Source organism: Thermochaetoides thermophila (genome assembly GCF_000221225.1).
Source record: "Thermochaetoides thermophila DSM 1495 unplaced genomic scaffold scf7180000011822, whole genome shotgun sequence".
Lineage (NCBI taxonomy): Eukaryota > Fungi > Ascomycota > Sordariomycetes > Sordariales > Chaetomiaceae > Thermochaetoides > Thermochaetoides thermophila.
In genome coordinates this window covers 2837134-2856843 of record NW_006383038.1, presented here as the reverse complement: position 1 = coordinate 2856843, position 19710 = coordinate 2837134, and the positions used below count along the sequence as shown (strand labels likewise).

Here is a 19710-nt window from a genome sequence, read left to right as displayed (position 1 = left end):
GGTTACTCCGCGGCTGCTGGTGTTTGTGGGTGCAGTGGTGCCGCAGAAGCGTGAGAACAGAAGGTTGCCATCCTCCAGTTGCTGGGAAATTCGAACGAGAGCGGCTGAGCAGACAGCTGAGTGTGTGGAGCCAAGATTTGTCATATAAACCAATCATCTTTCGTCCGAGGCTTGGCGCATTTGCCCAGGGTCTACGGGTCGTTGACCTTGGAGGCAGGGGTCCATACCAAACACAAGCACGCTTTCCAGATCAAAAACCGGTCGGACCTATCACCCACAAATGGCATCCTAAACTGACGTTACAAGAGAGCCATGCAGTTGGGAGCAACCAACCTCCTATTAACACCTCTTCTACATACATTCTCATGTTCTTTTGCATGATACCACAACTACTTCAATAGACCTCGTTGAAAGAGGCCAATTTCAGTTAGCGTACAATCCAACCCTTGTTTGTTCGCTAGCGCAGTTCTTAGTAACAAGGATTAACACTATAATTTCAAAATTCTGTAGGAAAACACAGTCTTTGGAAGGATATTTCGGCATTAACAGGTAGAGAAAGTCCTCTTGATTCCATCTGAGTGCTTCTTCAATTTAAGAGGCGTTATGCTCAAAAAGCAATGGTTGTAGATATGAAATCTTACAATAATCCCCGTCATAAGTCTTGTGCTAACAAAAAAATTTCAGGGTTGAACTGCATGCTTTCGGTAACTATCAATGATACAGATTCATATAAACATGTCTGGGTTTTCAAACTACTCCAATATCTACAAGTTGCCCTGGTTGTGTTTGTCATTTCTAGAAGCTCTGTATGGGTCGTTACAGACCACAACTTTACCCCGTAGCTAGTACATCTATCTGTTCCCAATACCTGATGATCCTTCTCTTATCGAACTCAACATAACTTGGCATGAACATCATAGTTTGTCTTCTAGCTTACAATCATATGTTGACTCTATCCCTTTTACTGCGGTGATATGATAATTCTTGGCGTACATTATGATACCTTAGCTGTCAAGCTTTTGGGGTTCAGCTCAAACTTTTGGTTGCATAGGAGCATATGATTTCATAGCGAAGGAATGCTTTCTTCTTCAGACTTCCCAAAGACTTCAGTCTCTTTAGTTAAAGTTTAGTGCTGTCTTCCCCCTCACTTTCACAGTTTTCTTGGCCATTGCAGCTTCAATCTGCTCTCTACGCTGCAGGGTAATCATATGCACAGTTTGTAGTCAAGATTGATAGCCATTCTGTTGCGCAGAAGATCCTGGCATAGCAAAGCCGTACTGTACTAGCTTTGATCATTCCATTTTACTGAAGGTCGAGAGCAATGCACACTATCTTTGGACCATTATTCTTCGAAAATTGATGCCAGGGTCGGTAGCAAACACCAATATGGGTTAGGTACGCACATAGTGAATCGATTACAATATCATAAGTGCTGTAGGGTGGGTTCTCTGACTTCCAATTTTGTAACTCTCTTCCAAGGAGAACCTCTTTAGACACTACCGAGCCTTATAAGACTTTGAGCTCTTTGTTAGTTGTTTCAGGAGTTTTGAGAATGAAGAGAAACGGTTTTCTCAAGATTCAAGAATTAGTAAACTGAAATATAATGGAAAGACCACAGACTTTGGAACTGGGACTAATGTCTCGGTCGATTGTTTGTAAGGCGTACCTAATTGCAAGTTGCTCGAGACTGTCTGGATTTGTCCAATTTTCGAACATACCAGACCCATTATGCTCCGGGTTTGACTTCCTTGTAAATGAGTATTAAACATCTGCAAAGGCCAACTGGGAGCTCAAACCGCTTACTCACACTTCTGAACATTGCTTTCAACACCTTAGAACAAGGTATGTCAGTTTCTGTAATTCTGTTTTGTCATCATAGACCACTTAAGGTCTAAAGTGAGATTTGTTTTCAATCGTGAACCGACCTGGTCTTAAAGAACTTCAATTTGCCAGACTCATCCAAAGAAACCTCGCAGACAATTACCCCCTGGGGACTGACCGATAGCCAGCAAATCAATTGATCATAAATTAATTAATAACTGTGTTTGTCAACTCAGCACCCTCCCGTTGGTTAGCCCCCTCGGTTAGAAGTTGTTGGTGTTCAGTGGAGTGGAGCTTGTCATGAAGCCAGTAGTCATCAACCTCAATCAGCAAGGAGTGAAGGAAGGGCTTAAACGGGTAAATGATAATCATTGATGCCATTGGAAACCAGGAACAGGCTGCAAAATGATGAGAGATGTTTGTAAAATGGTCTATTAACAATTCTTCAAATGTAACACACTAAGGAATCGGATTCTGCAGCGCAGTAGGCCCCAAACTACTAGTTGAAGGTCATACAATCAAGTCGTCTTAGTGATATCGACTCCATCGCCTGGTCAAACTCTCAACAAGACTTTCTTACTATCTCTACAGGTGAGCGTTGGAAGCTCTCTATGAAAAGCGGCACCCGCCTGCCCACCCGCTCAGTGGCATTATGAGAGTCATTGTCGCAGATGTTTTTTAAAGTCCAATTATAATAGTTTCTTGGATGTTAATTGAATCCTTGGGTTTCCGATTTTTAACAATTGGCAGTTCTGTGAACTGACCACAGACACAATGCATGGCGAGCAGCATCACAACTGCCTCCTCAACAGACAAAGGAGCCCTTGGAAATGTAAGTCTCCTGCTTGAGCGGATCAGACTTCCAGGCTTGTGTGTTTTGTGCAAGGTACATGATGTGAGAACAAAGCACGTATGAATGACTCCAGTCCAAGCCTCGAGCTGCATGGGTAGGTAGATAGGTGCTAACAACTACCAGCGAAAAAGCAATGGAAAAGTTCATAGTTTCATGGTAACCAACAGCTTCCAAGGTAATCCTGCAGTTTGACTGTGACTTCGTTGGCCCGATGATTATCTCCAGCTTGCACACAAACGTACAATATGATTCAAGTAACCCTTACACGGTATGAACGGTATCTTACGGTAACATACACTGTAACAACATACCAGCCAGGAGCGGGAAGTGCTGATGTTGGACAAGGCTGACTTTCAGGAGAAGCTTGCTCTGACTAATCTTTCGAACTACATGATTCGCGACGGAATTGCCCCAACCACCAGAACAATGCCGCCAGTCCGCCATGAGCGACAATGATGTAGAGCGGGCGCATATCCTCCAAGCCACCCTCCGACAAATCTCGGTCTTTGCGGCCGAGGGAGCGGAACGGGAATGCTGCGTCATCTGCCTCGGGGACCTGACCGAACCCTGTGAAGCCCGACCCTGTGGCCACACCAACTTCGACTTTGTCTGCCTCGCAACTTGGCTCGAGGCTCGCACCACCTGTCCCCTTTGTAAATGCGACGTCATCGAACTCGGATACGACTTGGCTGAAGACGGGCAGTATCGCAAGGTCTACGCCATCCCCCAGCGCGCGCCGCCCAAGGACCAACAACCCGTTGTCCGACGTGCCGAAGTAACCGTCCGCCATCGTGTGCAAGAGCACCTTCGCCGTCGTCGGCCGCGGTCCCCTGCGTCTCGGGAAGACGATGCAATCCGCAGACGGCGCATGGTTTACCGCTATGGTCTCTATTCCCTACATGTCGGCTCCAACCGCCGCCAACCGCCCGGCATGAGATACACCGAGCTATCGCTGCAACGCTTTGCTACAGAGTCTGAGCTTATCTCCCGCGCGAGGATGTTTATCCGCCGTGAGCTGCGCGTGTTCCGGTTTTTGTACACCAACGATGACGAAGACTTGCGAGGTGTTGAGGATGTGGTACGCGTGCAAAGGCCCTGCAGGGCCGAATTTCTGTTAGAATACATTGTGGCAATCCTCAAAGCTATGGATACCCAGGGGAGTGCTGGCCAGGCAGAGGAGCTGGTGTCAGAGTTCCTGGGCCGCGATAACGCCCGACTTTTTCTACATGAGCTGAGGGCCTGGTTGAGGAGCCCATGTAAGACGCTAGAGGAGTGGGATCGGCTGGTGCAATACAACGACCCAAGGGTGATGTACCGCCCACTGCAGGACAGACAGAGAGCTAGGAATGAGGCCCCTCGGTCAGATCGGCCAACGCCGGTGCAGATGGCGAATCCGATGGATACTCCGTGAGCGAGTCTTAATGGCCGACTCCTGATAAACCGACATCTGCTGTGCCAAGGCAGCATGAACTGGACACACGCCCATGACTAGACGTGTTAGGCGCCCAAATCTTCCATAGGCTTGGATGGTGTAAGAGTTGAGCTAGTGGTCCATAATCGGGCACGCATGCGCAGCGGGTATCGTAGCCAGCTGCTAGACTTGCGACCAGAATGCCCAAGTCAAATCCTAGGTCCCAGAGGAGCTCATACAGCTGCGATGCTAGAAGCCAGTACCGCAGACTGCTGGTTCCAGACGTCATGTTCTGAACCATCTCGCTTATTATGCCATCGCAAGCTATAGCCGATGGTGCTCCGTACAGTATGTGGCTTGAGGAGTCATCGAAGTTGAACCCTCCGACGGACTGGAACGTGATAAAGCCCAGCCTGGGACTCCAGGATTGTACCAGATTCCCACACCACGTATCCTGATCCAAAGCCTGCGCCCCCATTCATGAAACCAGCTCAATGCAAGGGCTTTGCGGTCACGGTTGACAGCCTGCCCGGCCGTTTCACATTGTCTCTCAGGATCGACCCCGACACATATCTCGGGACGGCCGACCCCGCGACCCGGAGCAACTGCTCGCTCTTCAGTCCGTGCCCTTCGGGACCTAACAAAAAGGTCTACTGCGCTGTGTCAGCTTAGAATCAGTTGATCTCGCTACTTCACCTTTAGGACGGCTTAGTCGTGGCCATTTAAACCACAGACTCATTTCACGCGTCGCAGACGTGTCAAGCTTGCGAGGAATGTGGCCGAGCTATGTGGTCTCAGAGCTGGTGAGCGGCTCCTTAGAGCCAGCCTTCGGGAAGCTTGTGTGAGCCGTCGTGTAGGCCTTGCCCAGCCATGGAATAGACTAATTCAACAATGATATATGAACACTTGATGCTCATCACCGCTTAATGGTTACCATGATTAGCTTTGACCATTCTTTACATTTTCGAGCCCCTCGCGACTAAAGCTTCGATACACATAGCCATGTTGTCCCTTCCCCTCACAACCCTAACTCTCACCCTCCTCCCTGTGGTCTCGGCCCACACCATGCTCTACGGCGTCTCTGTCAACTCCGAACCACTCCTCGACGGCCGCAACAGATCCATCCGCACGCCCCTCACCAACTCCCCCGTCAAGGATCTCGCCAGCCCAGACTTAGTCTGCAACACCCGTGGCGGCGTCCCCGTCCCTGAATTCGTCGAGGTCAACGCCGGCGATACACTGACCTTCCGCTGGTTCCATTGGAACCCAGACGATCCAAATGATATTCTCGATCCGTCGCATAAAGGGGCGATTTTGACATATATTGCGGAATATACCGAAGGGGATGGGAGGGGACCGAGGTGGACCAAGATTCACCAGGAGGGGTTTGATGGGGGTGAGTGGGCTACTATCAAAATGAGGGCTAATGGGGGTAGGGTGCAGGTCGAGTTACCCAGGAATCTGGCACCGGGGAGGTATCTTATCAGGCAAGAGCTGTTGGCGCTGCATATGGCTGATTTTAGAGGGGATGATCCGGAGCATCCTGACAAAGGGGCCGAGTCATATCCGAATTGTGTACAGGTTGAGGTTGGGGGGAACGGGAAGGCGAGGCCGGATCAGGGGTTTGACTTCAATGAGGGGTACACATACGGGGATAAAGGGTTGTTTTTCAATATTTATATTCCCTTTGAGAAGTACACGCCGCCAGGCCCGGTAGTTTGGACGGGGGAGTAGATGGGAGGGGGAGGGGATAGGCTATAGGTTCTTGAATGTTGAGGATACTTTCTTATGTGCAGCCTCATCGATCCATGACACGACTCCTTGAGCGCGATGAACCCTCACTCCTTGGGCGGCGTATCCTTCAACAAACCTCCCATCATCGCGACAGGATATCTCTCCCCCCATACCTGCATCCCCTCGATCAGCTCTCTCAACTCTCTCACCTCCTCTTCAGTCAACCCCCCATAAACCGCATTCGCCCCCCAATTCTCCTCTAAGTACTGCACCCTCTTCGTCCCCGGAATGGGGAACACTCCCTCCTGCCTCATTAACCACCCCAACACTAACTGGCCTGTTGTGCATCCCTTTCTCGCCGCAACCTTCCCCAACGCCCTAACAAGCTCCATATTCCGTTCGAAATTTTCCCCCATAAATCTAGGCACTGCCTTCCGGAAATCCCCTGCCTCAAATTGCTCAAGGGAAGTATATTTCCCAGTCAGCATGCCCCTTCCCAGAGGACAGTACGCCACGATGCCGATGCCTAGCTCGCGACAGGTTGAAAGGAGGTTGAGAGAAGGGTGTTCGATGTCGCGTGTGAAGGGGGAGTATTCGGCTTGGTAGGCGTGGATGGGATGAATGCGGACGGCGCGGCGCAGGGTGTCGGCGCCGCATTCGGAGAGGCCTAGGTAGCGGACTTGGCCAGAGCTAGACAGTTTCAGAGGGGTTAGTGCCAGGGTTCGAGGGAGATGTTCTTTGGGGGGGGGGTGATACACGACAAATTCTTTCATTGTGGAGACGATGTCTTCGATGGGCGTTTTGCCGCTGATGCGATGGCTGTGAATGATCAGTCATTGTTATCTTCTTCCTGAGAGGAGTCGAATCTGAGGGCTTACCAGTAGAGCAAATCAATATAATCCGTCTTCAGCCTGCTCAAAGCATCTTTCACAGCCTGCCTAATAAACTCTGGATCGTTTCTGAATTCTCTCCCGCCATCAGACCTGACGTAGTTTCCGAATTTGGTAGCGAGGAAGATATAGACTCAAAGTCAGCACCGTAACTCAACCGAGGCATGAAAGTACCTTAGGACGTACATCCTTCCTTTTCCCAGTTCTCTCAAACCATCTCCCAAGTAATTCCTCACTATCTCCATACAGGGCAGCGGTGTCCCAGTGCCTGCAGCCAAGCTCGTGGGCGCGGTCAAGGAACTGGAGTCGCTCTTCTTCAGGAGGAGGGGTTCCGTAAAAGCCTTGCAAAGGAGAAGATGTCAGCATTGAGGAGATGTTGAAGCTAAGGTAAAGGCATACTGCTTAGCCCCATGAGACCAAGGCCTAGGATGGGAATGGTAGGGCCATCGCGGCCTAATTGGCGGGTTGGGATGCTTGGTTGGGCCATGGCAAGCAGGACAGGCATTGATCACTTCGCGATAGAGAGATGCACAACCAGCCCGGCCTCAAAGCAGAGAAACGTTGAATGTTGGCTAAAATTGTATCTATCCTATTTGTGCTTTGATGCTACATCGTTGGGCAAGGACGTTGTCAGCGGAGAACGACTCCCGATTCCCCCACCAAAGCTCGCTCCTCGCGTTTTTGAGATTCCCATCCTGCCCATGCAGAATCCCACAACACAACTAGTGTAGTCGCGCGGGGTCGATCAATTTATATCATACCGTACCCAGAGCAATTCCACTGAGACCCAGGATGTCTGTGCCGGCGCTAGCATTCCGGAATGCACATACGGAGACACACATCCGGAGAGGCGGTCGGAGGTGGAGACTGGGCGGTTAAGGCCTTGTTTCGGTAACATTCACCGGCTACATTGGCTGCTAGTGAGGGAGGAGATGGCATTTTCAGCATTTTCTAGTTCACATCGACGCCACATAATGCCACAGGAATGCTGAGGGATGGCAAGTTGCGGAAGATTGGGCCTCACCCATGAATGCACTACTACAGTCGGATTGCAAAACTAGTTGCCAAACGACACGGCAGACAGCAAACAGTAGATGAGCACCATCAGTGCATCGTTCCAAATGACTAGGACAACAAAGCCGCACTCCTCGGCTAAAGATGCATCAATGTCTTCCGGCGTGAGAAGAAAACTTCGGCTCCATGTCCAAGACTTGTAATTCCAATAGGAACTGGCATTCGGGATGGGTGAAGCCTGAAGCAAAGACGGCTTTCAGCTGTGCCATCGCCGAACAGTTCCAGAAGCATGGGAGGAAGCAAACCCAACGACCCAAAACGGTTGTGACCAACAGCCAGGCTATGACGTAAGATGTCAGCTGTGAGCCCCCTGTCCAAATCAGCGGCAAACTCCGGTCGGCTGGGTTCGCCCAGAGCTGTGGTTGCGCTGGCGCTGATGACAAGAACGTCATTCCAGCAGAGACCTGGAATCCAAGCTTTCGCAGGAGCAAAAAAGGTTGCGATGAATACCTTTGGCCACGCTCGGGTCAAGACGGGATGCCGAAGAGCCTCGTCGGCCGGCCCGGGGGTCGGGCAAAAAAAAAATAATAGATGCGTCAGTCAGGCAAAGGGAAACATTATCATGCGCAGAAACCGGGGTGAACCTGGTGATTGGGCGATCGGATGCCAAGACATTTTCTCCAGCACATCCGGGCGAGGCAACGTGAGGCTGGTACTGATTTGCATTCTCGGCGCTGACTGTTATTTCCACATGCCCTTAGACCTTTGGAACTCTGGCAATGGGTTCGGGTAGCGAATCAGAGCCACGGTTGCGCATGCAGTATTCACTTGAGAGTATAGGAGTGAGCCGAGATGGTGGCTAGCAGTGTTGCGTTTTTGATTCACATGACTCGAAGTCTGGAGAGCACATGCAGCTTTTTTACATACTGCCTGCCACTGCGCTCTTTGGCTTTGGCTTTGGTATGATTGATGTTCTGTTGCTGGCTTGTTTCAACCTCGGTGTACCGCTGATGGGGGCTAGCTGGGGCGTCGTGCTACTCGAAATATAATGTAACTTGGGATGAAGTGTTGCGTTTCGAGCGTTTTTGCGCAGTTGCAGCTGGCTTTGCGTCCGGTCGTCCAGTGGGCATTGGTCGACGATCTGCTCTGGCGCGTCCCTGCTATCGGTCAGTTCGCATCAAAGCGAGGGGATAAGAAAGCCATAGACTCGGACGTGTTGCCTGTGCTGCTAGGGCTCTCAATACCCAAGGTCTCCAACCCCTGGAAGAAAAAAAATTTTTGATCAAGCCCAACCCAACCCCAAAGACGCCGCACGACCTGATCAACTGACGATGGCAGGGGCATTCGACCAAGACAGCGGACAGATGGAGAGTGGATGGGTTGAATGGAGCAATGGAATTACTTTAAACCCCAGGCCAAGCCATTTCCAGACCCTCAGCAACCCTGGCTCGTGAGTTTCGACAACGTGACCCCTTCAGTTGGTGGGCAGGTGAGAAGTGGGGCCTCAACGGTGAGGGGAGCAGGGGACCGACGCAGAAACCTCTGATTGGACCGCCCCGCTGCCCCGCAATGGAAACGGTGGGGACTCTGGAGGGAGCGTTACAGAAAGTCTCAGCAGGTGCTGCAAGGACACCGCGGTCTCGACTGCATAATCGCACTTTTCGTCTGCAGACAGAGACGAAAATCGAGAAAAGGACTGATCATGGACTCGCATCACCATCTCGCATCCTGCGCGGATGGCGATGTTGAATGCTGGTTCTCAATTTCTGTTGTTCTTGACGGTCGACTCTCGTTCATCCCGCCCCACTCCCATTCTTTGCGGATTTGTGCATTGACTGGTGTCAGTGGCAATCTTGGCTGAATAGAAGGCGATTTCAAAACCTTGCTTCTGGCCAGTTCCCGCAGTCGCAGTGGCAGTCCCAGGGCAGATCAGGGCTGCTGCTTTGTCCCTGATCGCCATCACCCTGAGCGCCCCAAACTTTGAGAGGTCACCAGTACGACAGCGCCATTATTGAGGCTTCCCTTCTCCCTTCCTCCCCACCCCCCTCTTCCCCCAATCCCCCTTAAACATCCGATATCCAGCCTAGCTTTAAGACAGGGACTGCCCTTTTCTCTCCCGCTTTATACCGGTATTCCAGGACCCAGAGTTTGCTTCCAGGGATCGCCAGCGATACCACAGACGGCTCCATCACCGTTGTATTGGCGGCACGCTGTCGTCCCATTGGCGTACTTAGGACTTCTTTGAGTGTGTCTGTCATCCTGTCAACCAACCTGTCATACCGTCGACGTCAACCGCTTGGCAGTACGTACCTCCGAAAGCAGAACCGCCGCCGCCACACACAGACTACATACGCCGCGCTGTCGAGACCGCAAACACTGGCCTGCAACAAAGACTGAGATCCAACAAGGTTTTCCAAAACCGTTGGCCAGATCGGCGCACTTAGACCTAGGTTGTTTACGAGATCGTCTATCAGCATCGTACTCCGTAGATAAGCTTAGATAGCGAGCGTTAGACCCGCCGACACTATCAGAGTATCAAGAGCCGCCAGCTCCAGGATATCTCAAGACATTTCGGACTTTACGGCCTCTTAGACCCGTCCCGGGCTCGATGACGACGGAACAGGTGGTGCGGAAGACACGCATCGACACCCTGACACGACAGCAGCAGTGCACCCCCAGAAGCACTACCAGACCTTCCCTGAGGTGGCATGGCAAGCAATAATACTGGTACTATGAATCACCGCTCCGCTCAGACTGAGGTATGTGCTACTCTTGCTTGAGTCAAGAACTCTTAAGTAAGTCATGTTGTGCTGGTCTTTTCTTGTATTTCCCACTCCCATTCTTCTTTCCTTTCGCTTTCTTTGTAAATCTTCGCTGTTGTCATGCCTGCTGAGTGTTTCACTTGATACACCCCTGTCGTTCTTCCTTTGTTCTCGCTGCCCCTTCCCGGTCCTCGTCCCAACTGCCCGCCATCCCGTCGACGTCAACTCGCCAGGGGCAACAGCCTGCCGTACGTAGTCATGCTTGCTGTTGGCCATGGCGACGCGACGGGACCATCCTCGCTTCTCTCCGTTTGTCCGCCACGCCGGAGGATGGGTATCCTCACCTCCTCTGAATGTTGCGTTACAACTCATCTCACCCCAACGACATCTCCTCGTTGCCGATGCCGACGGTTGCGCCCCGAGGACTCTCTCCACTTACACTGAGCCCGACGGTCTGCTGCTGTCCGGATCCGGCCTGCTCCTGGATGCTCCGGAGGGCCCATTTTCGCCGTTTGTGCCCGGTTGCTGTGCGTTGTTCAACCTCTGACTTAGTTGTTCTTTCTTTTCCAATTTTTTTTGTGATTATTCCCTCCCTCCTTTTGTCGTGTTGTTATCCCTGCGCCCTTCACCGGATGTTGTTGGTCTTGTTGCTTGTCACCTGCCCGTCCCTGGCCAGCCCTAGACCAACGTCACCCGTATGCCGTCGCGATACAGAATCTTCTCTGACCGGGGCGCCGTGCCCGCTGTAGGTCCTGAACACGACCGCTTACGTCCCCCGCCATTCTTTCAGTCCGCACACGGTTCTGTTTACTACTCCCCGAGCCGGTATCACGAAGCCAGACGGCAACAGCAACAACAGCAACGCCCACATTCCGACTACTTCCCGCCGCCACTGATCGAGCCGCGCCAACGACGTCCCCATTCCATTCATATCATCTCGTATCCCTCTGGATTTGTGCCACGCGAGCTTCGCCAGCCCCCTCCGGGATCCCCAGAGAGAAGAAGGCAGTCCAACCGCGAGTGCAAGAAGCAGGCCCGGAAGAAGCAGAAGAAAGAGGAAAAGGAGCGGAGCAAGAAGCAAGAGAAGCGAAGGTCGCTGAGGTCCCTACCCCCCGGTAGTGAGAAGGTTGGACGAGTCCTCAGCAAGATCTTGGCTGTCTTCGCCATCACCCCGAAGCAACCGTCTCCTGTTTCCGCGGCGCCGACTCCAAGACCTCGACCTCGGAGTTGTCAGCCTCGCCCATCCAGCTTTGCTAGCTTCGCCCGCAGGTTTTCACGCAACGAAGGCGTTGTCGCTATTGAGTCTGTGTTAGAAGGAGACCAGGAGGTTGCTCAAACCCCTGATATGGCAGGGCCCTTACTACACTGGCCTTACACGCCTGCCGGTGCGTTTCCCCAGAACAACCGCAACAGCATCATTTCCATGCGGTCGTTCAAAACGATAGCCGGGTCGTCTGTACCGGAAGCCCACAAGCCCGTTGCTTCGGGCAGCGGCATCTCATGCTCCATTCTGCTTGCCGAGCCTAGCGTGTATCTGACTGGCTTCGACCATGACCATCGTAGCCGGCGCAACGGGACCCCGGCCAGCGCTCTCCTGCGGGGAAAGCTGCTGCTGAACGTATCCAAGAATGTCAAGATCAAGTCCGTATCGCTGAAACTGGTCGGCAAGGCGAGGACAGAATGGCCCGAAGGCATCCCACCGACTAAGACGGAGATGTTCGAGGAGCAGATTCTGCGCTCCCAGTCCTTGGTCTTCTTCCATGCTATGCATGACGGCATGTGGGATACCGAGTACGGCTACCGTTGCACGTACACCCATCGCGCGAGCCCGACCGGTCTGCTGCAGTCGCTTCAGGGGAACGTCTCGCAAACGTCGTTGCATCATCTCGGCCTCGGTCGCGTCCCTGGTACGCTGACTGCGAAGGAGCTGAAACGGTTGTCACTGCAGTCGGTCAACTCTCGCAGTTTTGGCAAAGGCGAGTCGCCCCTGACGAACCAGGTCCAGGCGAAAGGGTACAAGGTCTTCCGGCCTGGGACATACGAGTATGCGTTTGAACTACCCATCGATCACAACCAGCTGGAGACGGCCAATTTGCAATATGGCTCAGTCAAGTGGGAGCTCCAGGCGAGGATTGAGCGGGCGGGTGCCTTCAAGCCGAATTTGCAAGGCTCTCGCGAGGTGCTGATTGTGCGAGTCCCGGACCAGATGTCGCTGGAGACTACGGAGCCTATCTCGGTGAATCGGTGCTGGGACGACCAGCTGCACTACGATATAACGATATCAGGCAAGAGTTTCCCGATCGGCAGTAGGATACCCATCTCGTTCAAGCTCACGCCGCTTGCGAAAGTGCAGATTCACAAGATTAAGATCTTCGTGACGGAAAACATCGAGTACTGGACGAATGACCGTCATGTTACGCGCAAGGATCCATCCAGGAAGATCCTCCTCTTCGAGAAGACAGCTGGGCATCCGATTGCTGATCAGTACTCGAATTGTGAATTCCGCTTCATTTCGGGCGGCGAGCCGGACCCGAAAAAACGTGAGGAGGCCCGGCGCAGGGCGGCTGCGAGAAGGAACAAGGATAGGGAACGAGCTAGGAGCAGCAATGGTAAGCCAGAGTCGCTACCCGAAGTAGCTGAGAATCTACTCGGGCCGCTGGATCTCGGGCTGGAGGACTTTTGGGGGCCGACCGAGATGGAGGTGGTTGTGCCGCTACCGACGTGCGAGATGATGGAGCGCAGGAAAGAGCTGAAGCTGCATCCGGATTGCAGCTGGAAAAATGTGAATGTGTTCCACTGGCTCAAGGTTTGTCACCTACCTGTCTCCAGAGGATGGAACATGGAAGCTAACAGCACAGATCGTCCTTCGTGTCTCCCTCCCTGACGAGAGCGACAGCAACGGCAGACGTCGTAAGCATTTCGAAATCAGCATAGACAGCCCATTTACAGTGCTCAACTGCCGCGCTACCCAAGCAAATCTTGCCCTACCGCGCTATAGCGGGCCCGATGGGATACCAATTCCCGAGCAACGCCCGCAGAAGTCGTGCGGCTGTCCCGATGCGAAACTCCTTGATCCATCTGCCTCTGGCGCCGTCGGCGCCCTAGCCCTAATCGAAGAGGATATCCTCCCTCGGAGAAGACTCCGTCTAGATACGAGAAATATCCAGACTAGAAACTCTGTGGCTCAGAATGGGAACCGTGCTGAAACCATCACGACACCCCCCCCTCCCCCTCACTCGGCGGAAGACGATCCCGCTCCCCCGCCGTTGGTTCAGGTTCCTTCATACGACCCCCCTGCGTTTGATGCAGACGATCCTCCGCCCCCGTTGCCGAATGATCTATTGAGTCCCCCGCCGAGGTATGATGTCATTGTGGGCACGCCGAGCGTGGATGGGCTAGCGGATTATTTTGTGCGGCTGGCGGCGTATGAACGGTCTAGACAGGCAAATGGGGAGCAGGGCGATGTGAGTAGTCCGAAAGATACAGCTACGGATGTGTTGGAGAGCCCCGCTGCTGCTATTCTTACGTCCGCTCCGCTTGCGGAGTTGGAAAGAGGGCCTGAGGGGGAGGATGGGGTAGAAGAGAGGGGGCTGAGTATGCCGATGAGCGCACCTGGTGGTGGTAGGCTTGCACCTATTTTAGAGACTACGACGCAGGGTCAGGGCGAGGAGACTGGGGTGCGCGTGAGAGAGAGCGAGGCTGATGCCGTTGTTCCAGCAACGGCTCCAAGTTCTTCCAGAAAGGATAGCACAACTCTGAGCGAGACTGTCACGACTCAAGCATCGGCCTCTGAATCATCGACAACCCAAACCCCCACTGCCAGAGCACGAAGTCTCCCTGCCGCCGTCGAAGAAGATACGCTATCCTCGTCGGATAGCAGCGCAGAGGATGACTCGCTCGACCCGGCGAGGCCGCACCGAATGGGACGAGTGAATGTCGCGAATCCGAGAACTCCAGGAGGAAGGTCGGTACCTAGTCGGAGTCTGGATATTGAGCGCCCAGTGATTAGGCTCGATTTGAGCTTGAGTTCTGTGTTGAGGAGGAGGGCTCGGAATAACTGATGGTGCTTGGTGCCCAAGTATAAGGGATCGGGAAGGAAGGAGTGGTTGACCGATTTAGGATATGGTTGTTCAGTAGCCAAGCAGGCAGGCAGCTCATGATCTGATGGCGTTAATTAGAAGAGGAGACGGGGGCTTGGGTTGACGTTCGTTTGGCACATTTGATGGATTGCATACAATTTCTCCCCTTTCCCCTCCCTAGGAGTTTTGGTTTATTGATGGAGCATTTCTCCTGCTTAACCCCCTCTGGATAGACGGATGGATGCACTCATCACGGTGTGGCATTGTTTTCTTCTGTTACTTTTTATACGTTGGGATTGGCGGTTTGGGATTAGTTTTAGCTGTTTCGCATAAGCTATACCTACATGCATATCTGATAGTGTATCAAAGTAGGTGACCATGGAATGGACGTAGTTGTTGCATGATTAAGGAATGCATAGGTATGTCCATGCCATATTTTAACTGAGCCTGCCGCGTCCAAAGGACATCCCTGAGTGATCTTTAGTACAGCGTTGTTGATGACGAGGCTGGTGCACATCAAATCAATGACGCCCAGATCTCTGAATGATGCAAGGCATGTCCAAAAAAAACCCAGATGATGCATCCAATAATGAGGATGAGTAGGCGACAGACAAGGGAAAAACAGCAGGGAAGGATGGAGAGACCTTAAAAAATAAGAGGATTCAGGCAAGAAAGCGACGACTGCTTGCGAAGGAATACCGGTCGGATACCAGACTCCGATTTTGACTACGATACATCCGTTCAAGGGGCTAAGATTGACTGACGACTGTAGTGAGGGTAGGTAAGCTCAACTGACTAAGGTCATTAATTAGGGGTGTAATCTCGCAGGAATTTTGAAAAATTGGTCGTCAGATAGAAGGGAAAGGCAACAACGGCAGACAAGAATTAATGGAACTAACTCAATAGATCAGATGATGTTGCAAGAAAAAAAATGAATGGATCGGAATTATTGAGCATACTTCCTATGAACACCGAAGTGTCACGAAAGAGGGCCCCGGGGCCGGGGGGAGGGAAAGGGGGAGAGTTGAACACCACATAATTCTCTACGTACGGAGAGTTAGCTGTGTTGAGCAGTGCCCTGTGGACAGCTTGCATGCAGTGTACATCACATCACATAGGCGTAGGTTCCACAATGCCATTTGACTTGACATCTCTTAACAGTTTCTAATTGCTGCCATGTGATTATAGTCGGGGTGTGAGTGACGAACAAGCAAGCAGGCTGTCGGGCAATTACAGTAGGGGTAGCTATGACATCGGACACAGATTCCATAGATATTGTGCCAAGGCTTTTAGAACATCCACACAACTCGATCGAGTATTGGCCTGGGTAAGCAAAGCATGTGCATGAATGAGTGCACTGCTTTGTTGGGCCTGTCAAGATGTGAGGTAATGATGCAGTTTTGGGAGGTCAGGAGGAGCAAAGGGGCAGAGAGGGACAAGATCACCGAATCAACAAAACTACCTGCTCTGACAGATTGGGATGACACGCAACACACATAACACCAAGTGCATCATAAGAAACCGCTAAGTAGGTATCACAATACCACAATTATATTTCCACCAACTACTACGTTATTTCATGTATCAATGTTGCTAATGCATCCTCATCCAGCCCACGCTCGATAACGTTTGCGCAACCATATATTTCTTCTAAGACAACTTCAAGTAGTATATCTCTTCTGTTTGCCTCGCCGTGATCATCGTATTGCATGCTCAATATGCCTATCCCGTTGAGAGTCCACAAACCCATAAGAATAATAGTAAACCGCCTGATGCCGTAAAACCGACCCTTGATAGTAGTAGTAGCAGCAGCAGCAGCAGCAGCAGCAGTAGTAGTAGTAATAAGATGCAATGCTCCCATGGTGTGTGTATGTCCCGTCTTAGAACGCCAATGCCCAGTGTTCTTGTGCCATAATATATATATTACAATAACCCCAAAAAATTTTGTGCCCTTGAATCCCCAAAACGCCAAACGATGCAAAAATGTTCCCATTGGTAGAAGAAAAAATAGTAGTACAGAGCAAGAAGTATGAAGCGAGAGGAAACCCGCTCAGTACTGGCCCTAATACGGAGCCAGACGCGTTGCGGATCGAGGGGCATAGGACGTAGGAGCCGACACAGTAGCACGCGAGGAAGGATTCGTGGCCTGTGTCGTTGCCAGATGACTCGAGTTCGACAGCACAACAGCGCCAGAGGTAAACTCGGGAACGATGCCGGTGCGGTACTCAGCACGCTTCCCAAGAGGCCGGTAATGCATCTGATTCGGCAGGACAGAGGCTGGTAGATGGTATTGCTGAAGGAAAGCCGAGGGAGGAGGATAGAGCAAAGTGTTGACGTGGCGGACAGGTCCATAGGGACTGTTGCGCTGACGCAGGTAGTAAGAAGGAGAATGAGATACCGGTGTATGGGCGCCATTCGCGTTCGGAGTCGACATGGGGGGATTAGTTCCATCCACGATGGGAGATGAATTGCCGAAGACCACGGTTGTCGCAGGATGTTGTGGAGAGAGCCGCTTGGTCGGAGTGCTGTAGCTAACGGGAGGGAATGTCGTGGTAGGGGTCGTCACCGGCCCGCAAGTAGCAGCCATGGCTTGCGACGAGGAACAAGTCGTGGCTGGGTACACAGTCGACATGGCCCGGACGCTGGGAACCAGCGGTGGCAGCGATAGCGGCGACGACTGTTGAGGGACATACGTGGTAGGGGGGTAGGTCTGACCGTGGGTAACGGGCGCCTGATTCGTATTGAGCGTCAGGCTGGGCACGGACAGACGACTTTGATCCGAAGACGCGACGGACGCGGATCTTGAGGTAACCGGAAGGCCACTCGGCAGGCAGCTAGGCAGGCCGTTTGTGAGGGGCTGCGAGCTCGTAGACGTCACGGCTGCACATTGTGGTACCGGCTGCGAGTGAGTTGGTCTTGGCATGCTGGTTTCTCGAACCCGATTCGTCCGTTTGGTAGGCGGCTCAACTAGGTCCTCATGCGAACACGGCCTCTTGAGCGAGCGAGAGGTCTGCGGCTTCAGAGCGAGAGGAGACGATGGAGGAACCGTGAAGAACGGAGAGTCGTTCCACGAGTCGGTCGGGGAGAGAGAGCTAGAGCTGCTCTGGAAGGATGTACCTGCAGACAGGCTCGATGTCGATTGCGAAGGGGCTGTTGGCGACGGCAGCGGAGAGCTGAAGCTGAGTAGTGTTGGCGACGGAATGCGCAACGGGGACGGCGACGGCGACCATTGACGCCTGCTCGCCTGCAGGTAGGACCAATAGTCGGACAGCTTGTTGATCCAGTCCTCCCACTCTTCGGCCGAAACCAGCATCCGGTACCTCATGTTGCTCAGAAACTCGACTTCCATGACATGGATCTCTTTCACCGGGATCCCAGAGACGTCGGCCCAAGTCTTGTTAGTGTAAGTGTTGTCGTCCAAGAACTTGTTGCCGAGCATGAGAGCCACGGTTAGGAGCCGATACTCGCTGCCAGGACGGCCCTTAACGGTCGGGTTCATTTGCTTGAGCCGGCGGATATACAGAAGAGCCAGGATGGCCACATTGAGGGTTACCTGAGTGGTCGACAGCACCGAAGTTACCCAGGTCTTGAAATGGTCGGCCGCGGCGGTGCTGGTCAATGGCTCGATCCGGGCACCGGGGCTAAGCGGAAGCGTCTTCTCAAGCTTGGCGAGCTTGTTGTCGCTCACGAACCAGAAGAGCGCCGTCATCTCTGCCATAAAGTCGGCCAGGTTTCCGCCATTGGGGCTGATGCACCCGGGGACAGCCATACTGTGGATAGTCAAGCTGGAATCCTCCGAGTTTGGCTCCATGTCGTCTGATTCCGACCTAATCAACGGGGATGGCGATGCACGTGAAAGGCATCTCGGGTCGAATTGTTGGTTATGGGAACCGACATCCTGCTCGATCGAGGAAGCCGTGGTTAATTTATGAGTTGAAACGCGCGAAGCCGAAACCATCGATGGCTGCGAAGTTGCATAGTCTTGTGGCTGCGCTGAAGGAAAGGCAGCGTATCGATGATGCGGAGTGCAAGACTGTTCGTTCGCAACTCTCTCGCTCAGTGCGCTGCGGCAGGCATCAGACGAAGCGAGGGATGACGCATAAATCGACGAGTGGCAGAGAGGATAGTTCTCGCACGTGGCGAGATGCCGCACCTCGTAGGTCGTCCCCATTGCGTTGTCAGTCTCGGCGGGAGGAGTGGAAAGGCCAACGGGTAGCGAGCGTTGTGGCGGCTTTTGTGGCTGCGAGGTTTTGATGGCGTCTAAGCTGGAATGGCAGATAAACGACCCTGCTGGAGAAGGGAGGGCAAGGCCGGGGTTGGTGAAACTCTGGCCGCGCGAATCGGAAAACATGGAGTGTTTTCTAACTTCGAGCGGTCTTTCGTGGGGCTAAAGTCGAAGGTCGAGGAGGGGGAAGGGCACTCGGGCTTGCTGGCCTGCGAAGGAACAATAGGAAGGCGCGGGCTTCCTGAATGGCCGGGAGTTTAGAGAACACACGCGTCACGCAGACCCGAATGGGACTGGGAGGAAAAATCGGATGGCTCCTTCCTTAAAGCCCGAACCGAAGCCTGCTATAAAGTTGTGGAAGCTGTGAGGGAGAGTGTTGTTGCAAAACTGCTTTGAGAACGCTCCTGCATTCACGTGTCATCTGAAGACCGTCCAAACTCTGAGGTACGCCTGGTCGTCATGCAAGCGTCACTGGCTCTGCTGCACACAGGCGGGTTCAGGCTGCTGAAGCAGGGGGTCTCTCTAGCAGTCCGTCATCAACGAAAATTAACGACACTTCAGTCGTTTCGTCATCACACGCCGCAGGGTTGGAACTGGGCCTCCTCAAAGAGGCACGGGAGTCGAGGGCGCGGGACACTTCTGGAGCTGTCGGACACCCTGTGTACAGTTATACGTGGGGAACGTGATGATACGCCTTGCGGATCTCGATGGGATGCTTGTCTTTGTCGACAGGTCCAAGCTGAAGGTGGCCGAGGACTCTTTAGGGAGAATCGCTTGGGTCAGGGAGATGAGGTCTCGGTCTGTCTGTCAGCGAGACCGACAACGGAAGGAGTGGCCACGAGGGATGACGCAGGCACGGGCACGCGAGGCTCACGGCACGATCAGAGAGGGCTGAGGTTGGTATGGAGGAGTGTCGTGTCT

At 52.8% G+C, this 19710-nt stretch overlaps 5 protein-coding genes across 5 annotated transcripts; 3 read left to right on the top strand and 2 right to left on the bottom strand.

Moving 5' to 3' along the window:
• Positions 1-3116: 3116 nt before the first annotated feature.
• CTHT_0072150 (putative RING finger protein) lies at positions 3117-4085 on the top strand (the record flags this gene model as incomplete). Its single annotated transcript, XM_006697413.1, has 1 exon — positions 3117-4085. The coding sequence occupies one exon, from the start codon at positions 3117-3119 to the stop codon at positions 4083-4085; it is 969 nt and encodes a 322-aa protein (XP_006697476.1).
• A 1002-nt stretch (positions 4086-5087) lies between these two features.
• On the top strand, positions 5088-5819 carry CTHT_0072140 (putative cellulose binding protein; the record flags this gene model as incomplete). The annotated part of the gene is made up of 1 exon (XM_006697412.1): positions 5088-5819. One exon carries the CDS (start codon positions 5088-5090, stop codon positions 5817-5819), a length of 732 nt encoding a protein of 243 aa, XP_006697475.1.
• A 104-nt stretch (positions 5820-5923) lies between these two features.
• CTHT_0072130 (aldo-keto reductase-like protein) lies at positions 5924-7196 on the bottom strand (the record flags this gene model as incomplete). Its single annotated transcript, XM_006697411.1, has 4 exons — positions 5924-6638; positions 6698-6802; positions 6957-7050; positions 7109-7196. The coding sequence occupies 4 exons, from the start codon at positions 7194-7196 to the stop codon at positions 5924-5926; spliced, it is 1002 nt and encodes a 333-aa protein (XP_006697474.1).
• A 3563-nt stretch (positions 7197-10759) lies between these two features.
• CTHT_0072120 (uncharacterized protein) lies at positions 10760-14546 on the top strand (the record flags this gene model as incomplete). The annotated part of the gene is made up of 3 exons (XM_006697410.1): positions 10760-11012; positions 11235-13291; positions 13344-14546. 3 exons carry the CDS (start codon positions 10760-10762, stop codon positions 14544-14546), a joined length of 3513 nt encoding a protein of 1170 aa, XP_006697473.1.
• Positions 14547-16626: 2080 nt separating this feature from the next.
• On the bottom strand, positions 16627-18915 carry CTHT_0072110 (uncharacterized protein; the record flags this gene model as incomplete). The annotated part of the gene is made up of 1 exon (XM_006697409.1): positions 16627-18915. The coding sequence occupies one exon, from the start codon at positions 18913-18915 to the stop codon at positions 16627-16629; it is 2289 nt and encodes a 762-aa protein (XP_006697472.1).
• Between the last annotated feature and the right edge of the window lie 795 nt (positions 18916-19710).